The following is a 23997-nucleotide window of genomic DNA, read 5'->3' as shown; positions in this document are numbered from 1 at the left end:
AATAGGAATGACTAAAAGTATGTGTTTATCTTTCGGATCGATCAGTCGACACAACCTGCAGTCGATTCTCAAGAAGGATTCCCATTCCATTTTTGGGGCGCTCGTGTTTTATGTCTCAAGCGAAAGCATTTCATCATACATTCGCGATATAGAACGTGATTTATGTCCGTAGACGTTTCCGTGCGGTCGTGTTGATTCATCGGCCGGAAGGAAACAATCGATAAAAACAGAGGGTCGAAGACTAAAGGGCAATACGTGTCACGGGCCTTGTTCGAAACGCGTCGACGATCTCGCAACGATTTTACGCCATCGATCTTTCCCTAATTGGATTGCAGTTGCGATTTCCTCGAAACCCTTATTATAAAACGAAGGACCCCGATGGCTTTAAGGGCTGATTTCACCCTTTCAGAGCGAATTAACGAATTCCACATTCACACGAAGCTATTCGCACCCGCACACAGTCACGATTCATTCAAACAACGCACTTCATGAAACTTCTTACCCATAATACACATTAAGGGGTATTCTACTTTGAACCGCCGAAAAATTAAGCTATTTTTAAAGATATTTTTCTGAGTAAATAAAGCATATAATGAAATAAATCTTTTTGGTATTTATTAAGTTACTCTTATATTGTACAAAAAAAAATTAAAAAGAAATTTTGCAATTTGTTTTAATTGTTTTTTTTTACAGTGTCAATATGGCACCTAAAAAAAGAGTTACGTTCACGGCGTAGGTGATTTCCTGGCTCAGGTTTATCCGAAACAAAAAATTCTAAAAGATTCTTAATCTGTATGAGTGTTGCTTTAACCCCCAGCTTAATTAACAATTTTTGTTGAGAAGTAAGAAAATGGCGCCGGTTTGAAAAAAAAGTTTGACAAAACACCCAAAAGTATGTATTCTCGGATGTTGCATGATAAAAATTTCGGTTATTTCTCGACAAAATTGTTAATTGAGCTAGGAACTATAGCGACATTCATACAGATTAAGAGCCTTTTGGAATTTTTTGTTTCGGATAAGCCTGAGCCGGGAAATCACCTACGTCATGAACATACCTTTTTTTTAGGTGCCATATTGACGCTATAAAAAAAACATTAAAACAAACAAAAAAAATTATTTGTATTTTTTTTCCTATAATATAACAGCAGCTTAATAAATACCAAAAAGATTTATTTCATTATATGTTGTATTTACTGTGAAACAAATCATTACAAATACCTTAATTTTTCGGCCGATCAAAGTAGAATGACCCCTGAAATCATCGTATTTCAAGAATATTAATGAATTCTCTCCTACGACATTTCTACAGGAATAATCTGAATCCTTTGCTGCTCATACCGATCGAATGCTTTTACCAGCCAAGTGAATTATACGTTCACTTGCGCAATGTTAAATCATTACTGGTTAGTGCACCGCATTTTCCTCGACAATGAATTAAGGAGCAACCGTGCTGATTCGTTGCGTGACCGTCGATCGCGGCTGAAGGTGGACAATCGACAATAGGAATGTCGGCGACAGAGAGAGTACAAGAGTTTCAAAAAAAAAAACGTGACTAGAAGAAATCGGTTTTTAGATCGGCTCATACCGGCTCGACGGCTTGCCCTCTCACAGAGTGGTAAGAACGTGAAACGTGAAAACGTGATCGTGAAATACGAGGGGGACAGCTCACGGGCCCCTGGTCCGCTTGGAATATTTACCGCACTCTTTACCTGCAGTCCCCATATTGAGAATGCTGATCTCCCCGAAGTAGGAGCCCGCCTTAAGGGTAGCGAGGACTGTCTTCCCGTTGTCGGCCACCACCTGTAGTCGGCCCCTGTTCACTATGTACATCTCCTTTCCTACCTCACCTGCGAACACGTTCCACGGTTATTCTCAAAATGTACCCTGCGTCTCGAGGGCTTCTTTCGTAAATAATATGAAATAAATATATTCCATCTCTTTCCAACTTAGTAGTGCCAGACAAAGATGAACCTCGAATAAGATTCCGCAGGGTGTTTCGTAATGGATGGTTTACAACGGAAAGGGTAGAGGTTCTGCTTGATAAAATAAACGAAAGATGTGGAATAAAGTTTGTTCATAGGAGTTCTAAATATTAATAGAATGTATTGTATATAATAAGTATCCTAAAAAACTTAGTAAATATGCTACAAGTGCTTGTGAAATGAATCCTTCTGCAGAGACAAGTAGAAATTGTTGAATAACTTGTTCCTTCGAGTGGGGTTTTGTTTGCGGGAAAATTCATTTGAAGTTAAAATCGTTTCTAGGTAGACACTCGAGTCGACGAATTTTTCAAATCGATTTTGTCAAGAATAAAGTCATATTTGAAAAAAAAAAATATTAGTTTAATACTTCGACTTATTTCTGGACGTGGATTCATTTGATTCGCAGTTGTTACGTATTCCCTCACAAATTCTGCACACTTTCAGCGAGGTGCATGCGCGCCGGATGACTTTTCAGAATAAACGTTCGCGAAAACAGAGCCTAATTCGGATAAAGGTTATTCTAAAATATTGACTTATTTTTGCACCAGGATTCGTTTCGTTCACAGTTGTTCCATATTCCCTAACAAAGTCTGATGTTTAGCCGGGGTGCATGCGTACCAGACGAGTTTTCGAAATCGATTTTCTCGAGGAGGAAGCTTTCCGCGAAGGAATTTTGTTTTACACAAAACGGAGCTGGGGATGTCGCGAGAAAGTCTGGGGGGGAAGTCAGCGTTTGTAACTAAAGCAGTAATGGCGAGTCGTAAGTCGAAGTGAGCTCTTCTGACGCCAGCAGCTCGGCAGTGATGCACTCGAAGTAGGGTCGGCCATCAAACGGAAGCATTCAGCATGGCGGGAAACGGCTGCCGCATTCCAAGAGTCATGCGGCAGTCGTTTCCAGGACGATGAAGAGGACAGTGAACGGGGAACAATGACCTTCTTCGCCCCTTCTTCTGCGAGCTTCCTTTGTACAGTCCGCCATATAAGGTATGCAGGGCATTGCAAAGCACGTGTGGGTATCTTTTGCAAAAATAAATGGACCATTCCATAGAAAAACAATCACCCTCTGTATTAGATGTCAGGGATTTTGATGAAACTGAAACATGATGCAGTCTGCGTGAAATTAGGGGAGGTTTAAGGCGGAAGTCCTATTTAGGACGCTAGGAATAAGGCGATCCTTGAATTTTTTTTCTAGGAAACTGTTAAGCGGATTCTTTCCAAACTTTCAGGGCATTTTAGTTGACATTCAAACAATAAATATTAATTTTTTCGTTACAAAGTGTTCGGTAGAAATGGAGATATATGAACACGTAGGGTAAATGTCCCAATTACTGCCAGCGTCCCTATTACTGCCACTTCATTTATTTATTTAATAAACACGCAACGTACATAGTGTAAAAAGAATTTATCATAAAATTGGGACTGTTCTTATTATTATAGTACATTCTTTATACGTCTATTCTTTGTACGTTACGGTTTTTTAAGTGAAAGAAATAAAGTGGCAGTAATAGGGACACTGACAGTAAATGGGACATCTACCCTACGTAAGGACTCGCGCGCCGGAGTTGCAAATTTGTAATTATGTTGGAGACCCACATTCTTCCCTGAAATAAAAGAACCAAGGGTTCTCTTATTTCTCGTATAATTACACTGTCGATGGACCTAAAACTTTGACAACTAATTTGAATTGAACAACTCGTTTTCCATGAAGAGAATGAAATATCTTCGGGCAGAATCGTAACTTTTTCTTTGAAGTCCCACCAATTTGCCAACTTTCAACTTTTTTTCGTTTCGACAATGTAATTATACTAGGAATAAGAAAATCATCGGTTTTTTTAATTTCTTTTTATAATTAATTTTTATTGCTTGAATGTGAACTAAAATGCCCTGAAATTTTGGAAAAAATCTGCGTAGTAATTTTTTAGAAAAAAACTCCCAACAATCAACTTATTCGCAGTGTCCTACATAGGGCTCCCCCCTCAGTCATCACTGTATGCTGGCTTCGAAATACAGGATGTTGAAATTCGCGATTTTTCTTCCCTTCTGCAAAAACAGGCTCTGCAAATGGATTTTTACCTTCGACAGTGTCTTTTGACTTGTTCCTCTTCCTTCTCTTAATTTCCCTTAGATCATATACAGGGTGTTACAAAAATATGAGGTGCTAATTGTAACCACGTTACATTTATCATAAAAATAAGTGGACAATTTCTTTATCATTTTATAACAAGTGAATTCGTTGTATTCGATGTTAGGGGTTTTTATGAAATTGAAATCTAACGTAGTTCATGCGAAATTAAGAGGAAGTTATCATTTTACTGTTATTATATTTATTTACGGAATAAAGGACTTGGAAGTTTATAGTTCCTGCCTCTTTTCACGAAAACGGACTGTACGAACGCATTTTTATATCTGATGCTATCAACCGCACGGGGTTCGCTCCACTTTTATTTTAATCCAGAACGATTGGCCTTTAGGAATGAATTCTGAATACAGCCGCCAGCTTTTTTAGTAATTTCATTTTTTTATGGGCTCTTCAGATTTTACAGACATTGCAAACGATGCCCAAATGGGAATTTCTTTTCCGACTTCCTATCCATCACATCTCGTCGCAAAACGTCGATAGAAGTACCATTATTCGATATCATCGCAACATCAGATCAAAGTCACATCATTTCATACGAAAAAGCTAGAGCGATCCTTCTCTACCAAAAAAATTCACAGAAACTTTACCATAACATTAAAATGCATCGTTTCATCAATCACCGAAATTATAATGTACAATATTTATCGCTACCCAACAACAAGCTCCGCGTTCGAGCGGGGCGCGGGAATAATCACTTGCCGCCACGAGACGCGCCCCTTCGTTAAACGGGAGCGCACGAGGCGCCCGCTGAAAAATGCATCGGAAGATAAGATTCAACCCGCTTAAAGCGCCAGCGAATTTCCAGCGAGGCCCGCGTAGTCACTTCGCTGGAAATCGTTTACCATCGGCGCTGCAGCCGGTTATCTGTCCAAATAAAGTATTTCGCTCATAACTGCGCCTTCTGGATGCGCTATTGGCAATGAGGCCAAGTGGAAAGGGTGAGCAATCACTTTCCGACCCCCCTCCCCCGCTGCCAGGCCAGTACATCCCTTGGCGCGGTTCCAGTGGCTCGTTCCAAAAGCCGCGAGTCGCGTCGCGTCCGGGAAAAAGATGTCGCACAACGCGAGGGGAGGAAAGGGGATGTGCGCTGCGCGAGGGTTGCAATGCTCTGGGTGTTGGTACGATTTAAGGGCACGAGTGCGGCAGATTACAAAGACATAGTGATGTCTTGAAGACAGGGGGTGGTTGGGTAAAGTGTGTAGGACCTTGGGGCAGGTTTAGGTAATGAGAAGAGTAGACAAGAATAAAAGGTTATGTTTAGCAGATTTTCTGGATATTATAGTAGGTACTTTAATTTAAGGGCCTGGAGTGCGTAGGAATGTGATGAAGTAAGTGCAGCCCTGTAGTCAGTGAGAATGGATATATCTGCTGTTTTCTACCCTGAGGAATATTGCTGTGTATATTACTTGAATGGGTCCCAGGTTAATTATATTTATTGTATCTCTGTATCACCCTTCTTTCGTTTTGTGTCACATGGAAACGTGACTCTTTTCTTACAGAAATCGATATTTCGAACACTGGAGATTGTTTTTATGAGGCATTATGTAAATCGAAAACATTAGGGGTATAGGTCAATGTAGACCCAGACAGTGGTCTTAAGGGGCAAGCCACTGTGACGGTCGAAAATGAAGGCTATTTTCGAGGCATTCTTTTCATAATAAAATGTAACTTTTTACGAAAAATCTTTATTACCAACTGAAAATATATATATTTAACTAATATTTTATGCTTTTAGATTGAACATTTTTGGGGTAGTATGGCCACAATATATGATAACGCTAGGCTCTGCAAAAGAAAATGTACAAAACGGGCGGTCGTGTGACTTTCCAACGTTTACTCTGAATTGAAAAATTCGACATTTTTCTTAAAGCATGTTACAGTAGCTTCAATTTTTTAAGAAATGGCGAAATTTGAAAGTAAAGGTACCAAAAATCGACATGTATTTTCAATGTTACGGTTAAATGAATTATTTCGTATTATGAATTATTTAAATGAAAAATCGGGAAAATATGTTTACTGTGGCTTCACCCCTTAACCCTTGAACGTCGGATAGTTTGAGGGATAAGCTTTTAAATTAAGTTCTCATCTCTGTCTAAAATTCTCTAAAAATCTGACTTTTTTCAAGAAGTAATACCTACTCAATAACAAGTAACTGTTATGTACCTACTCTGATATTTAGGATGGGTCCAAGTGGACCCTGTATCCGCTAGGTGAGATTCACTAACATATTTCGTATTTACTTCTCATAATAGATGCTGCAAATAGATACTACCATAGTATTCACTTTTTCGCTACTTCCTTATCTAAGTTTAGAAATTCAGTTCTGCGTATTGCAAATGATTAAGTTGCAATATTTATAATGATCATCTCATCTCTTTCTGTCCTTTTCCCTGCTGTTTGTTTACTTTAATCTTGATCTTAATATTATCTTATTTGTCCGTCCTCTACTTATGATGTTTCATTTGATTAAAATGTTCGAAAGGGTTATTACCCGTAATAAATTAATAAATAAATAAATAAAATGGTAAATCGTAGTATGCAGCACGTCTGAGTAAATAATCAAAAGCGATCCTGTTACTGACGAAAGTTCGTCACTTACAAAATTAACTTGTCGTTGCGCCTCGAAGTATTTCTATCGGTCAGTTTGAATTTCGAATACCTACTAGGCAGTTTCTAGAAAAAGTCCTCGCGAACACCATGGTGGTCGTGATTTCGACGAGTTTAGCGCCCAAGATTTATAACGCTGCTTGCGTGCATCCGAATTTTGCACACTCGCCCGTAAATCAGACTCGTGACTCGATAGAGTAGCTGGGGGTTGTTTGGCCACCTACCTTTGCGGCAAATGTAGTCGCCAGGTGAGAAAAGAACGGGCCGCAGTCTCAGCACGAGCTCGCACAGAAAACCAGCCTCGGTGTTCTGAAAAATCTCCACCCTCCTCAGCGTGTCCAGGTGGACGTTTATCGCGATCTCCGCTTTCAGTTTGTCTGCAACAGACCGAACGATAAGATTATTAGGGGCGGCAGCTTTTCAGCTTTATTGCGCGACGAAATCTTGACCCCCGGATTGGAAAGGATAGCAGCAGGATCGCGGGAGAAATTGGAGAAACTTCTGTTGAAGCTAAGAAAGGCTCCTGGGGATTTAAGATTCCCCGCCTCTACTTGTGTTTCTCTTCCAATCCGGAGACAATGGTATTGCCGCGATACTTGTCATATTTAACGCCTTCACTTTCGGTAATTGAGACAGCCAGAGCATTGATATTAAGGGCAGGTATATTAACAGCCTGTTGGCTGCACCTCGCCTTCCAAGTAAACCTTAACAATTATCCAATAAGGACATTACAAAAAATTACAGATTTTAATTTCCCAAGAAAGCTCTGCAGAAACCTTTTTCCTGCACTTCACGGACAAAAGACATTCGTGTCTCGCGACGCAGCCTCAAATCGCTCAGCAGAAATGTACTTTGAAGCGGGGTATATCAGTTTTGTCGAATAAAAAGGCAAGATGGAATTCCTACGTGCGTCGTTTTAACTCCAGTCGAAATAGCGCCGCTGCAACGACGGATAAAGTGAAGTCGCTGGAATAAATCTTAATACGCGAGTGACATGCACACGCGAATCTAAACAAGGGAGAGTAGATAGAAGTATTCTGGGCGAAGGACATGTATAGTGGAAAATCCTAAACGGCTTGGACAAAATTAAATAAAAAAATAGTATACTAAAATAATAATATTTTCTAGCATCTTAAGTCTACTGTACTGGTGACCTGAATTACATTAATAATTTGAAATATGGCCAAAATGACGCATCATATTAATGCAACGAACAAAATATATAGGTTCATTTAAAGAAAAATGACCTTGAAAGGCAAATGGTCTAAAAATAGGCCTTTTATAATATTTCTTAACATCGCCTGTATTTTTGAAACTATTTAGTTGTCACACTTTATGTGCTTCACCCTGTGCAATATTCTTCCTTTTTGTAATTATTAATCGATCTCCCAGAAACCTTTTTAAGATATCTGGACGAAACTTACCGGGAAGACAGCTGACAGCCTTTTCCTCGTCGGAACACTTTTGCGTTAGCCAAAGGTAATCGAACCACTTAATCACCTTCACTTGAAGATGCTTCGGCACTCTTCTCATTCTCATGTACGTTTTCACCCCGTCCAGCTTCGCTGCAATCAAGAAAATACGACCACAGTCAGACTAATGTTGAAAGTAAATGCATAACGTAATTTCAGAAATTTTATTGAAAATCCTAAAGAAATTCTGATTCGGGGAATTGTTTAAATCTGTACCAACCTCAAAGAGTATTAACAATTACCAGAACTGCATTGAAAAAAAAGCACAAAGGACCAAACGTGCCCCTCGATAAACAATTAATAAGAAACATATACCCTGCGCGAACCCAATTCATATTCAAGCGAGAATTCAAATAAATTAACCACCCTCTGAATTGGCGTTCGATACTTGAATTAATCAAAGACAACCGCGCGAAAGAAATGTTGCAGCGGGATTTATCAATCCGCAGAACAATGCTCGGAGCGTATCAGGCTGACGTTCCGTTGGAAATGGTTTCGCGAAGCGCATTCAACAGCACGTGATTTGTGGAAATTAAACAACGTGACAGTAAAACGCCACGGTATTTCTCTGTGAAATTCGTATGCGCTGGAAATTTTCGTAAAATCGCTTCGAACCGAAAATGCGTAACACCTCTAACCAGCTTTTGTCGTTGACGTGCCGGCCGCGTGCAATTAACACTTTCGCAGGCAAGATTTTCGAAAACGGAAGCAGAATGGGGGTGGGGATACAAAGCGAACGAAATTTCTCGGAACAATTGAGAAATGAATAATTCCATTAAAATTACAACAGGATTTTCGAATAAAACGTTGTATTTAGTCACTGACATTTCCCTTTCCCGGGGCTGGCATAGAATGGAATGTCAAATAGGAGCGCAACTATCTTTGACGCAAAGTTATTTGGCTACGCGTCTCGCGTCGTGCATTCTTCGCAGAACTATCGACAAGTGATGTTAACGTCGCAGTTGGTATTGCGGTTTATCAGGCGTGCGATCATTGCACGGGTCACGGATCAATCGCAATGCATTGAAACGGAAAACCATGATATGGCTGCAGTTTTACCAGCAGGTATCGGCTGTCCGCGTGGCTGCCACCCTCAAGCGGGAATTACAGAACAAGTAAAATCAACAGAAGCATCGGCGTCCGGAGGGGCTGGAGGCAAAAGGGACAGTTGCCTCCCTGGCTTTCGAGAAACAATCGCTTATTTTTAAAAACTGATCTTTATTAATTTTATTCTAAAAAAGTGAATATTTTAAATTTTTAATTAAATTGGCGCTACACAATGGGTTCAAAAAAGCGAGAAGGCTACTCGTTTTTTCATTACTATATTTTTCTTTACCGTCACCCCAAAATTTCCTCCCCCGCCCCCCAGGAAAATGTCTATGGACGCCCATCAACGGAAGCACTGCTGTTACTGCACTTCTCAACATGCCTATATTTAGTTTTTTAAGTTGGTGTCATCATTGGGTATCGATTCGTATAAAGAATTTAGAATTGACTAATTCTTCTTCCAGATTCTTCTTCCTTCTCTATTTTCCTCAAGCCAGCATTCATTCGAATCTACATTCCTCAAAACGTATTATTTTCTCGCCCGATTCGCATTTTAATGTGCGTCGTTCTGTATGACGTAGGAGGGGGGGACCCGTGTAAAATAAAATATCCTCGAAATGCGGAGAACTAACGAGCGCCACGTGCTCGTGCCAGAAATCTAGCAGCCTTTGCTGGGCGAAATATCATTTCCAATATAACGCTCGTAAAAGCGCGCTGCACGGGCTATTAAAGAGCATCGAACGCGGCGGTACGGGGGGCATTAAGGGGGGTAGCCACTGCGACGCGACGGTCCGAAAGAAGAAGGTTGATTTTGCAATTTATTTTCCAGCTCGATAATCCTTTTTTGTATTGCAATTTATGAATTTATTAAAAATACTTATCGAGGAGTAGAATGAACCAAACATTAAAAAATACTAATTTTAGATTATGTTATTTGTTGTCGAAGTTCATTAGTGCACTGACAGAATTGTGTTATGGTAATCGAGATCACGTGAAATCTAAATTAATGGCACTTTGCAATATATTAAGGATGTCAAACTATATATATTTCTAATTAATAATTGCAAATGGCACTGGGGAGCCTTTGAAGTAGGGGTGTCAAAAAATTCATGCAAACCGGTGGGACGTGTTGCACCTAAACCATTGGTGTGAAATATAAAACAGTGTCAGATGGGAGAGGATGTGGCACAGGGCATGAAATTTCACAGGAGGCAAACCTTAAAAAATTAAAATCACATTTTTTCACCAAATAACGATACTCGAAGCTTGAAATCACTTCCCCCCTACATTTTTCGCCCTTCCAACGCCCTTGAAAATTTTTAAAATTGCAGAAGTTTCTCCCCTGCAAAAAAAGTATCTTCTTCAAAATAAAAAGAGTTTCAATCGATTTGGTTAATAACTTTTCCAGACATTTCTCCCACCAGTTTGAAGAACAGTGTTTAGAGAAAAACGCGTTTAAAGTTTTACGCGAAGGGTTTTCACCCACGCATATTCGCCTTTACACAAATGCCAATAATTTCAGAAATTTTTGAAATTTCAAAAAATCCTTTTAAACACGTATTCTTAAATGTCGAACATTCGAAAAACGAAATAAAAAAATAAATCGATTTCTCGGTATTTCTAGACCAGAAGAACCGGCGCTTAACAGTGCTCGTCCTTCTTTTAAACTAAAACGGAAACATTCCAGCCGGATGTACCGATCCTGCCGCGACGTCACGTTTCGATACTTTCAACGATTCCACCGTCGAGCTTCTAATTGCCTTCGCATTAATGCCGCGAAACGGTCGGCTGGCCGTATGGCGCTCGATTCGAAATACCGGTCGGACGTTAAACGGCCGTCTCCGAAGTATGCACCCGCAGCGAGACTCCCGGCGACAATAAAACCAGGGGGATCCGTGTTTACGCTCGATACGACACTTTCGGTAACGCGTGACGCTGTTTGCTCGTAACTGCACTGCCGGGCTCGGAACCTTATGTAATTTACATGAACGTATGACTGCGGAATACATGAATATTTTGCCAGTCGAAGACACGAACGCGCCTCGATACGCTCGGCGAGATTTACGCTTTGTACACGCGTTTTGTTTTTTTTTATTAAACGCGGCATGCTGCATTATGCTTCTGTCCCTTCTGTTCTTTATTTTGTATTCCTCCGAGAAGGCTTCTGGTATTTATATAGCTGTCTCAGGGAACGTCTTCCTTCTTCTCTGACTGTTGCGTTGCAGCAAGCACGGCGTTTGGGTGATGAGCGATGGCATGAAGCTACTGAGCAACGTGCAAAATGTTTCCGCGGGTGTAAGTGCTTTTAGGTTGAGTTATTAATCACTCGCGTTCTCTTCGTTTGATTTTTGAAGGAATCATTGATTTTCGCTTACTTGCTCCTAATCTGCGTGTGGCTCCAGATCTTCACGAATATTTTCTGTTCTGTGGTCGAGGCTTTCTGGGATTCGAAAATACTGTAATCAGTATCCATGAATTCTGAGTTATCTTAAACTCTATGTCCTCTAAATTTCGTAAACCTCGTCCTGCTCTATCATTCCCTTCCCTACGTTAAAAACCCTTAAAACCTTCTACAGTTTCTTCTTTAGTATTGCACCTACCTAATTAGGTCTGCGAAGTTGGCACCCCCAAATGCGAATTATTGGAGAAAAAAATCGATGGCATTCATTTAATTTGAAAGCAAGACTGTAGAGGATACGAAGGATTTACTAAAGAAGGGATTTACCTAATTCCTTTTTGAGTAAATCTAATTATTAATACTTCAAACGAAAGTTCATTGGTATCAATAACGCGAGTTTAGAATTTATTGACGCAAAGAAAATTAGAATCTCTCTTGCATAAAAAATTGGTGTTAATTTGAAACCGAGATTGTAGAGGACTAAAGAAGGCTAGAACCGAGACTGAAGAAGGAATTAGGTAAATTCCTTCTTTAGTAAATCCTTCAAATCCTCTACACTCTAGGTTTCAAATTAACTCCAATTTCTTAAGCAAGAAAGATACTTTAAAAAATTTTCTTTACGTCAATAAATTCGCCATTTGATACCACTGAACTTTCATTTAAAATATTTTATTAAATATCAGAACCAGCTGAAATGTCGTGGCGACCGATTCGTAGACTACCACACTTATTGACTTCCTCGTGTGCAAAGAAAATGACCAGGGATATACATATGTAGAGACACGAGCTTCATTAGAATACAGGGAGAAGCTCTTGCGCGCGCTCCTTTGCGGCCCTCTTTGTAGCCGACGTGTACGTGGCTGTCTGCAGAGGCAAGGAAGTTTCGTTCGATTCGTTCAACTAATTGCAAGTGGAAGGAAATTGGGAGGGCAAGTGTACGTCTGGCTGAAGCTGCTCGCTGACAATGAGCGTCTGGGAAACAGCCGTTTAAAACGGATTGGAAGTCAAGGGCCGTTTTTAGCGGAACTGCCAGCCCTCGAATATCCAATTGCCCGAAAACAACGCCGATACTCGCGAACTATGCGCCAGTGTTATGTGTCTGGTATTGTTTTAATTAGGAATTCCGATAATTAGCAACGAGCCACAGCTAATTGGCTGCTCTTGGATTCCAATGGCTATAGTTTCACGCACAATGAACCTGTCGAGCGTTTTATTATGCAAAGCTTTAGTTTCTACGCGATTCTGTAGACGGATCTCAAGCAGAGATGGGGGCCTTACTGGCATTTCAAGTGTTTGCTTTGCTGCCATTTTACTATCTTTACTCAATTACTTATCTCTGTGGTTTATACACTATGCACTGTCAAACCTTCGTCTAGCGGAGCTTTATTTAAAAGAGCACAGGTATGCTCCAAGACTTTTCAACGGGGATTTATATGGCGAGTCTAAATTAAGGAGACAATTCGTCCCCGGAACAGAATTTATGTCCCCGGTAGTTTTCGTCCCAAATTCTGAATTTAACTAAAGGTTACTAATCATTTGCCCCGATTTTCGGTAATAGTCCCGATTCTGTAGTTCTTCTTTAAACTTATAAAATAATCAGTGTGAAACCGAGGCCAAGAGTTTGCAATTAATATTCTACTAGAAAGAAATGTACCGTCCGGATGAGAGAACATTCGGATAACAGGCGTTAGGGCACTGGCGGTCCTATCGTATTCCTTTACATCTGTCAGTTACATCAGTTTTTACGGGGATATTTTTTCATTCATCGGTAATTTACTGACGCCTACAGTGTTTCCGTTTGGATGGTCGTTAACAAGGCATTCACGCGTTTCTTTTTTTTTGCGCTCGTCCAGGCATTCATTGGCGATGTTCATTAAGGAGAGTGGTTCGATCAAGTGAACTGAAAGATACGCAACGGCGATCTTATAGACTCCTCTCGGAATAGAGCTCGGCGAGCAAGAACCTCGAGAGGGTAACTGAAGGAATTATCGATCCTTCGGACCTCATCTTTTTCTCCTGCCCGAATTTCTCTTCAAAGCCCACCTCGCGATAGTTAAGTTAACGGATGCTGCGAAATGGCTGTCGTTATTTTCGCGGAACGCGACACGAGTTTCGCCTAAAGGTCTGAACAGTATTTTATCGTTGCTCTATCAGCGTTTTCTGAGTCCTTCCTGGAATATACAGGGTGGCGATATAAAACTGAAAGGGTGGCGATTCCGTGTGGAAGAAATAAGTAGAGAAGGTGGCGGCAAGTTTATTCACCGCAGGCTTATTTTTTTTAAGAAAATCGATTTTCAAAATTGCTCTGCTAGGACCAAGTTGCGATTATAGAATTCCTTTATTTCGAGCGAAGCTTTGTTTTCGATGAAAGTAATTTCGAAAATACACCGAGAACTCGCGCACTTAAGCAACATTCGGTTGCACCTTCAAATTAAGCGAGAAGCTATATCGCTACGCGAGACGAAACTTTTAAGCAAAAATATCGATGTCGAGTCGAGCAGCAGAGAACTGCAAAAATTACAACTTCGTTCTGCATTTTTTTAACACATCTGAAACCAACAGAACGATGACTTAAACCTCCCCTAATTTCACGTGGACCACATCACGTTTCAATTTTATCAAAATCCCTCGACTAAAACCCGCTCGATGTGTCGTTGCAACGAGCCAGCATTTAAATTACATTCCTCCCACAGATCTCTCTATTCCCTTGCTCGTCGTCTCACCCGCAGTCCCCTATTTCCTCTCCAAATATTTGAAATTTATGAGCCACATCGGTCGGTATACTACATCAGGCAAAGATAGCGTATCAGCAAATATTTAAGAATCTTAAGAAACTCCTCGTTCCTCGTCCGACCGCGAAACTATCTGACGGTTGTTTCCGGCAGCGCGGAATATCCTCATTGGATCTCGGCCAGAAATCTTCCCGATGCTCCCTCTGATCGTTCTCAGCCGAATCTCGGGTTTCTGTATATTATCAGTGTCGTCTTTCGCCATCTTTCTCCCGGACTGCCACCCAAAATCTCTGGCTGTTCTCCGGGAGGCAAAGTGTGGGAGAAAGAGAGATATAGAGGACGGGGGAAATATAGACAGAGAGAGAGAGAGAGAGAGAGGGGGTAGAGGGAAGGAGAGACATAAGGCGACGAGAACGGGAAAGTTTAAATTGCGCCGCCACCGTCTATCACGGCTCGGTTGTCGTTTATTCGGCTGGTTGGAACCCCATTTCCGATTGAAACCGACCCCCTCCGCGGCAGTTGGAACTTTCTTCTGCCGTTTTCGACCGAATCAGGTCTTCCCACTGTGCCCCGCACCCTCGCCAGTTCGCCGGCACCCTACGCTGCCTAGGCTCTCCCTGAATTTCAGCGTGTTTGGAGCGAGGTCTGAATCCGCCAAGGTGGAGGCGCATTGAGGAGGCACCTGACTGAGGTTAACGTTCAGACAGAACAGATCGTCAACACGTACACTGCTATCCCTAGCAGCATTTCTGGTTGGCCCACAGTATCCCCAAGTTGGGAATTAGTTGGCCATCAAAATGCCAACACTAAATGCTGCCAGGGATTTGAATGTCGAAGCTGAGAGCGTTTTGTAATTTAGTGATGCACTTGGTATTTGGTGCTTCTTAATGACAGTAGGATTGTTGAGAAACTTGGGGATCTAAGGATTCGTGTAGTGCAGGCGTTTAAGGGGTTATACCTAGTCAGGCGGCCGAAAAGAGGCGAATATTTGTGAATTTTTTTTTAAGAAGCGGTAGCATATATTTTCACAAAACTTTTTGCGCTTAAAAGAGCAACGTTTAAAGAACATGTGGTAATTTTTTCGCAGAAAAATATTTATGTTTATAATAAAATAACCACCCACTTCCAAGAAGCCTTTTTAAAAATTTGCTTTCGCGGTGAGCACTGCCATTCGGAACCAGATTATCTAAAATCAAAATACAAAAAAGATTTCGTTAATATATTAATGTATCCTCGGATTGGCGGAGGGAATTTTCCGAAATATTAATTTAAAACAAAATGGCCGCTATTTAAAGTTGAAATCCTGATTCTTTCTCGTGATTTTTGCACTGGACATTCAAGAGTTCTTTAGCGGAGATAAGCTGGGGTCTCATGTTAGGAGGGGTCGTCATATTCGGCTACTTTGCCCTATAAGAAGCCCGGGTAACGGGTAGTTTAAACTAGTTGCTAATATTTTTTTAAAATATTCAGCTGCCACGCTTTACATGCCTCACCCCTTATAATATTTATCCTGCCCTCTTCAGGGATGTCATTAGTGAGAAGTGTGCGACATCTGCATGCTTCGTTTAAAACCTTCGAACAATCCCAACGCAGTCCAAGGAGCAGTGTAATTAGTTAATCAGGAATTAGTTAAACAGAACTAAAAATAAGTGATAATACGTGGTGGTAGGTAACGCGCGCCTCTGCGCACACATACTGCACACTATTTCAATCTCGTTCGATCATGGTTTTGACGGATTTGGCTGAAGAAATCCAATCGACTTCCTGTCCTTCTAGAATCTACTTCATTCTTTCTCGTTAGGAAGTGAAATTGATATATCGGGCTGATTTCATTACATAGTGCTTCTTCAAATAGTTATTAGCTCCCATCTGTATTATATCGGCAGACAGCCTCCTTACCTCCGAAATAATTGGGTCCACAAACTTCGTTGCAGGCGAAATAATGAAACCCAGCCGAAGAGACTTAAAGTTTACGTCTCCGGACTGGTCCCGGAATCTCTTGAAATTGAACACGCCGAACTTTACAATTCGGTAAATTGTTGTGCCGCGGGTACCGTTATTTATTAAAGACTTGACCCTCCGCGAAAGTTACAGCCTTGGGAAATGGTACCATTCACTAAATGATCGGGCTTATGGCAACGCGAAGTGGGTTTACGATACAAACGTGGTTCCTTCGGTATTTTGGGAATTAAAAACTTTCTGCGAACTTCTCCGCGAGCATTTCCGAGCTGCCCGTGTATGACCAAGGGGCCATTTATTTTAATCAAGACTTTGAGGACTGGGCGCACTTTGCTGTTCAATATCTACCGACCCTCTCTAAAGCTATACACAAAGCGAGTCAATAACATCTACCACCTGAAATAACTCATTATTAATTCACTCTAGCAAAAATGTAGATTATATGAATTACAATAAATTCCTTTTTCACTGAAAACACAATTTGCTGTTTCTTTGGCACTTACAGCGTTTACCATTTCAACCCCTCAATTATAATCTGCCAGACATCGACGAATGCAAGCGACATACGAGGCAAAGGAGATATTTCCTCTTCCGAGTGGCATAGAAAGCGGAAGTTCGATCTTCTCTGGAAGGGAAGGTTAAAGAGACAATAGCTGAGGAAGGGACTGGGGAGGGGAGATAGATTTTATGATATGACATGAAGCCTGGAAGAAGATTTGACATTTTTATGCCGGCGATCGTTTAACGTAATTTCACAAGGGGTATTGTCTCCGTTCGCGATCATTCTCCGCTACCCCTACGGCCCCACTATCTGTCCCCCTCCCTTCCTTTCTGCTTGATTTAATATTCAGGATTGATTGAATATTTAATTCAGCCGGTATTGACGTTCAGAAGACGGTTTGACGTTTCATATCCTGGGCAACCTGATTTCGTGCTAACCAAATTCTCGATTAGATATCGCGTCGATAGAAAATTGATCACGTTTCGTGCACCGTGACACACGAAAACGTTGGCAGGTATAGCAGAGAGCATTAATATTGATGAATGCCATGCCGATTTATTTGTGATACGATTACGTTTTATTGTAGGGAGCTAATTTAGGGAAGCCTCCTGTGAAAGTATTTTATTCTACATTTTTGGGATACTTATGCACGGAGAATTACTCCGTCTTAATCCCCCGAAATTTAAGAATTTTTTGAAAAAACTATTGTTAATATATCATTAAACTCTATTGGGATATAAGGAGGCACCTTTAAACTTGCAGAAAATATTTTTTATATGTCGGTCCTTCTTATTATTTATTAATTATCGTCTTATTGTATCTTTGACATCTGATGACATTGTAACATCTGATTGCGAAAAGAAGAAAATTTTCTTAAAGTTAAATAATTTACGCTGGTGCTGGACCTAAAATTTTAATTTTAGTTTTTATTTATAATACTTTTTTCGTCGATATAAAGAATAATATGAAAAATTTGTCTAAGGAAAAATCTTACTTTTCCTTTCAAATGCTACAACTCTTTCAGTTTTTCATATTTTTTCTTTAAAGTGGCCCAATACGAGCGTAAACTTTCTAGCTTTAAGAAACTTCTATTTATTTTGCAATCAGGTGACTGTGATAGATGCTACACATCCCGCCAACAGGAGTTACATCGTCGAAGAGGTGGACAATATTCCAGAATAATTAATAAATAATCAGAAGGATCGACGTAAAAAAAATATTTTTTGCAAGTTTAAAGATGCCTCCTTATATCCCAAAAGTGTTTAATCCAATATGACCAACAGATTTTTAAAAAAAAAATCTTAAATATCAGTTAGTTTTGAGCCTGCTAGTCGAGAATCCTCCCTTAAATTGATTCAAACCTTTCCAATGGCCCAATATTATTATTGCTAATTATTCCCTGTTTCACTTGGACTTGTCATCTTATTTCCCTGCACACCTATTTCTGAAGGCTTATACCTTTGGACTCGGAAGGTTGTTCCCCTTTTCATCTACCTATATCATATTGAAGTGCTCCCTTGCAGCCACCAGCTGGCATAAAAGTCAGAAAATCAACAAAAATATATTCATCATGTTTTCCCCCTGTGGTCTTCATATGCTACACACACGCGAATAACAAAAGAATAGCAGCTACTAGTTGAGGTTCCTGGATGTAGGCTGTGTCCTATTGAAGCATAAATCTCACAGTTCCCCAGCATTGCAGCCAGTTTCATCAGGCGTCACTTGACACACTGATATTAATATGCCTCTTGTAGCATTGCTGCTCGGCCAATCAACCATGCTCGCGTCGCGTATTAGTGACTACCGACCCCGCACTCTCCTCACCGATCAGCCGTGAAATGAAAAAGAAATAGCAAATCACCTAGCCTGGCGATTTTCTTCTTCCATCCACGCGAGGGCCCACAGCTTCGCGAAAGCAATCCACTCGCTGGCCCAACGAACGAGCCAGTTAATGCCACAACTGCGGAACCAATCGTCTCTTAATTAGCCTCCTACCCTGAGTAGCTAATCAAACCGCTCAGACGGTTCAGACACCGCTGTTAGTCGAACTCAAGAAACACCAACTGTCAGCCTCTGACGTGCGTCTAATTGATCCGTTGACGCAGCTGATATTCCCAGTCGCTCGATTCTAGGTCTGGACGAAATATAGTCTTCCGCCTGGTTGATCAGCCGGCGCGGATAATCGGTAATGAATAGCCGTACTGAATTTTGCATCTGGCATTCTGCGTCCAGGCAGTCGCGCCCGATAAGAGGTATAATCGTGCAGATTAAGGGCTCAATGGTAAACCAGCATGGAACAGTCCCTGTGCCGTTTGTCCGGATAGAGGTCTGATCCCGGCGCATCCGCGCATGCATATAGGCGGGGCGCACGCATACGTGATCAGGCATTAGGGCATCGACGTTCGCAGGGGGGAAAGCAGAATTATCGGAGACCTCCTCGTTGCTCCTGCTGGCACCAATCTCTAAATGGATCCCCTGATCGCCAGGATAACGTCAACGTGACCGTGAACCGATCCATGGGCTACCTGCGCGTCTGCTGGTCAGCTGAAACGTTAATGCGAACCTGCTGTTCGAGGTGCACGATTTCAGGGAGTATCGACGCCCCGAAGGTTTATCGAATGGGAAGAATTTTTGGCGGGGGCTGAGAACGGTTATACGAAGGGCGGAAAAGGAAGGTGAGTCTCGTCCTGGGCCTGCTAGTGGACTCATCGGTACCCCAAAAATAATTGATATTTAAGAATGTTTATTTTAGAAAACTATTGGACATATTGCATTAAACTCTATTGGGATATGAGGAGGCATCTTTAAACTCGCATAAAATATTTTTTTTTCTGTGGATCCTCCTTATGAGAATCCCTCCTTAAGGCGAATTTAGACTTTTCACTTTGTGACGACTTTCTTAGATCTGTCTTGTTGCAAAAATTTATGATGTTTTCCTATCCAAGTGAAAATTCGGAGATCACTCTTTCAATGTCGAGATTCGAACGCTTAATACACACTGCGTGCGGTAATGCTGCAGTTCTATGGGTTAAGCATATTTGTTGAACGCCTATAGGCGTTACCCGCCCAGATGGAATATTTGATTATAACCCTGAGTTAATTAATATGTAAAATATAAAAGTTTTTTTTTAATTTGAATCGTATTCTATTTCTGAATCGTATTATTTGAACGTAGTTAAAATATCCTCTCCTTTTACCGCGATATCTTATTAATGCGTTTAAGCTTTTGCTTGTGTGGGTGAGAGTTTTGGAATATTTTCTTTTCATTTTCGCGTTTTCATTTTGTTTTGTTATGATTTTATAAGGGAACTTGAAAGTATGTTCCTTTTTATATGCAAATGTATTCTATCGATGGCTTCGTTAATATTAATTATTGTTAGTTAAAGCAAAAATACAATTTTCAGAATTGTTTACTTTTAATTACCATACGAAATCGTTGCGTGATTGTTTCTCTTCCTCTCGAAAGAATTTTAGATTAGAAACGTCTACGAAATTTGAAGTTTGCATGCTTATTTTTGAGTAGGGTTAAAAATAATTGAAAACAGAAAATGGGTGTTTATCTTAAATAAATCATATGTAACTTACACTTTCGATTTCATTAGATATTGCAATGATTGTCTTTATTTCTGCTTATTGAAACGAATCTTTACGACATATTCAATTAACGAAGCTGTCTGTTGATGTTTCTAAGTGACGAGAATTAATTTGACATTGTAGTACACAGCATTGCGTCACCATGAAAAGTCAATATGTATAATATTACCTTTAATGTCGACGTGATATTGCTCACGAAGCAAGGACAGGTTTTTCAGCATTTAGAAAAAAGTGGAAAACTAAGTAGTTGAATTACAAGATTAGTCTCTAACGGGATGCTGAAAGTGCAGTGAAAACGTGGACGTGTCCGAGAAGATAAGTTCTGCAGCGCGAGTGAAAATAAACGAAGTGCCCTCCGTAGCTGAATCAGCAGAAATGAATGAATTTTGCACACAGTGTGGCTGTGGCTATTTTTCCACTTTTAAAACGTCATTCCATTTACTCCACATTTTACAGGAAATGCACCATCTTTAGCTGTAACGTACTATTGAATGCAAGCACTTTCAACAATACTTCTAATACAATCAAAAGCAAATGATATGCAAAAAGCTGTTACATCATTTCAGCCACATTACCGTATATTTTTAATAATAGAAATAAGCATTAATGATATGATGATACGATAGCCAAGTCGTATTCAGTATTTAATGAAATTTCAAACTCTATTTTGCTGAATTTGTTTTATATAAACACTGTTATATCGGGACAGTAAACAATATATTTACCATTTTCATGTGGGGATGATCCAGTTAACAGAACGTTGTGCCTACTGGCTCGCATCCTTTAAAAACTAAGAGATCTACACCCCTCGCGTTGAGTGTCTCAAACATTTTGGAATTTATCTCCATTTTCTAATCTTTTACATATTTTGCGTTTGCGTGTGTCATTATATTCCTTTAATTGTCCTTTCGCTTGCATGTTAAGCTGTTTCATTAATTCCACCGAATATTTTTTTGTTCACTTTGTAATTTCTTCTTTGACTGCAGATACTTGCAAATCTTCTCTTATAATATTACTAGCTTTACTACTCCGCTTCGCCCGAAATTTAGATTCTGACCTTATAAACAATTTTTTTGTTATTTATTTATTTTTTTGTGAAAATAGTCACATTCCTCTAGATTACCTAGGCATAATGAGCTGGGACACATTTCGTGGCCCCAGAGTTTACCGCTCGAAAGTTTTTAGGCGACACACAAACACTTTCTGCTTTATATATTAAGATTCGGTATGAATCATGCTGCATTCGTTATAGTCCGAAGAATTCTATTTTGCAATCTTTCTACGAATTCTATATTTCAGGTAGAAGGTATCCTGAAAACTAACAACAAATATCGATAACTGTGCTTTTCTAGCTACAGCAGCGCCACCTATGAACTTGCAAAGATTTCGATTACATCTCGTTATTCCTCATAAAAAACAGAGTAATTTTTCCATTTAAAATTTTCCTCTAGCCCTATTTGTTTTCGAATTATCCAACGTAACAGATTTCCACCCCCAACTTCGAAGGCAGATTTCACCCCTAAACACGAATATGAGTCGATAAAAAAAATACGTGTCAAATATTGCCAGGTACTTTATCTGTGTACCGAGCTTCCTCGAAATTGGCTCGTGTCAGCTGGCATCCTTTGTAAGCCCCTAAAAAACTTTTACATCACACTTGTTTATTTATCTCTACATGAAGAATCGCACCCCCTTCAGCGCTGTCATCAAGTATCTAATAAAATCGAATTAGTATCACTACATCCCCACCCACAAGAAAAAGTAGCTGCTTTAACAGTTTCTAAACAACGAACGATTCGTTAACCCCATAACTAAATTTACACACTAATAAAACTTACGAACTATCACTTTGTACCAAATGACAAATGCGCCCCGGTGAGTACTTAAGACGCAACGCGGTTACGCGCGTTTATACTTCAAATTTCTTGCTCTTTCAACCGGACCACTGGTAAATGGATTTCCAGGTTTTTACACTCGACCCTTTTTCCCCTGTCCGTAGAGCTGCTTCGGTTCTTTTCATCCCTGCGGCTTAAAGAAATTCAGCTGGTTTTGTGAAACGAACACGGCCCGTGCTGTTTGAGATTAATTACCGGGATCTCGTGAGTCGTTGACACGATTAACCACCGCCGCCTTTCTGTTTATATATCGCCCCTCTCCCTCCCCCACCATGGCTGAAGTTTTCTTCTTTCTCGCCCGGTTTCTTCTTCATCCCCTTCGTCTTCTGCTCCTCTGTCCCCCCGGTTCGCGAGGCTAACACCGTTCTGCCGAGGGAACAACGAAATACCGTCGGTTCGTCGTTTACCGTGGCAGAAGTGCGTATACGCGGCGGGCAACTGTTCGTCTTCGTCACTAATGATAAGATGCGCTTCAATAATAGATGTAAGTAGGTAGTGCGTAGGTTAACCGAAGCGAATGTTATATTTTGATAAATCGTGGGCCATTTATCCCACGAATTTTATTTTCTAACCAACTATTCTATTTATGAACATTTCTAGTAGCACCTAGAATCACTGTTTATTAAGGGCTAACACCACTGTAACGGCACAAAAGCGTAGTGTACTTTTGACAATTGTTTATGGGTAAACAAAGAAACATGTGGAAAATCTGTTTAAACGTCTTTGTTATACACATCTTAAGTAGTTTCAAACTATTTTAAGTTTTTTGCAGAAGGATTCAATATATCTGCAGTTGTGCTGTATCTATTAGTGTTATACAATACATGTGGATGTACTATGGTTAGATTTTACACTAATTTCTCCAGTATTGCCACTTCGTTCAGAAAAGTTAATATGTAGGAGATTCTCTTCATGTTGGTCCTTAAGATTCAACTTCAACCCACGCATGCTTCGATGAACAATGGAAAGCTCAGAACAGTCGAGGATAGTATGTGTACTTCGATTATTTATTTCATATATTTTTAATTGCTATTAAGCAAAGATACTTAGGCGTTTTGTTTTTCACGACTCACTCTGTATAACACGTGTATAGGATCTCTCTAACAAGTTAAGCTTGTAATTTCTGTGCTTCTGTGAATGTTGGAGAATGTTAGACTCTGAGGGGTTATTGCTTCTGGAGATTGGAATGTCTAATAAAATGTATATTTAGTGTATACATCATCGATCGCGAGTTTGAAACCTTTCTCCAGTGAAGTGAAAACAGATTATTTTATGGACATTCTCTTTAAGATAAGCAAAGCTTTGATGTTGCAGCAGTTTACATCACTTGAAGAGTAAGGGGGAAACGCAGGGAATGTCACAAAACAGCTTTGTCGAGAAAATTAAATTTGAATACTTTAGTCCACCAGCAAAGAAACAAGGTTCAATGAATTTAATTTTCTTCTTAAATAATTTCTTGCTTTACGTTGACAGAGGCTTGTGCTTTTTTTCCAGAGGCAGGGTGGACGTTTCCTATTTTTAATTAGTATACCGAATCTTTAACGTTATCTTACAGGGTATTCGAACTTTATAACCCTTTTTGATTCGACAGTTCTGTAGTCCCAGTTCCCATCAACAAAATATGCTATAAATCGCAAAATCACGAAAAATGGAAATTCCCAGTTTTGCC

At 40.2% G+C, this 23997-nt stretch overlaps 1 protein-coding gene across 1 annotated transcript in view; it reads right to left on the bottom strand.

Annotated features, from left to right (window-relative positions):
* LOC143367581 (uncharacterized) overlaps positions 1-23997 on the bottom strand; it is a 257197-nt gene that overhangs the window by 15744 nt on the left and 217456 nt on the right. The window contains exons 10-12 of the mRNA XM_076809538.1: positions 8154-8294; positions 6954-7106; positions 1698-1847 (exon numbers count right to left, since the gene is read on the bottom strand). Of these exons, the coding sequence (XP_076665653.1) occupies positions 1698-1847; positions 6954-7106; positions 8154-8294 (444 nt within the window). The remainder of the gene's footprint in view (positions 1-1697; positions 1848-6953; positions 7107-8153; positions 8295-23997) is intronic.

This window comes from Andrena cerasifolii, chromosome 4, assembly GCF_050908995.1.
Source record: "Andrena cerasifolii isolate SP2316 chromosome 4, iyAndCera1_principal, whole genome shotgun sequence".
Taxonomy (NCBI): domain Eukaryota; kingdom Metazoa; phylum Arthropoda; class Insecta; order Hymenoptera; family Andrenidae; genus Andrena; species Andrena cerasifolii.
Note: the sequence above shows the minus strand (reverse complement) of the source record. Positions and strands in the feature narration are given on the sequence as shown.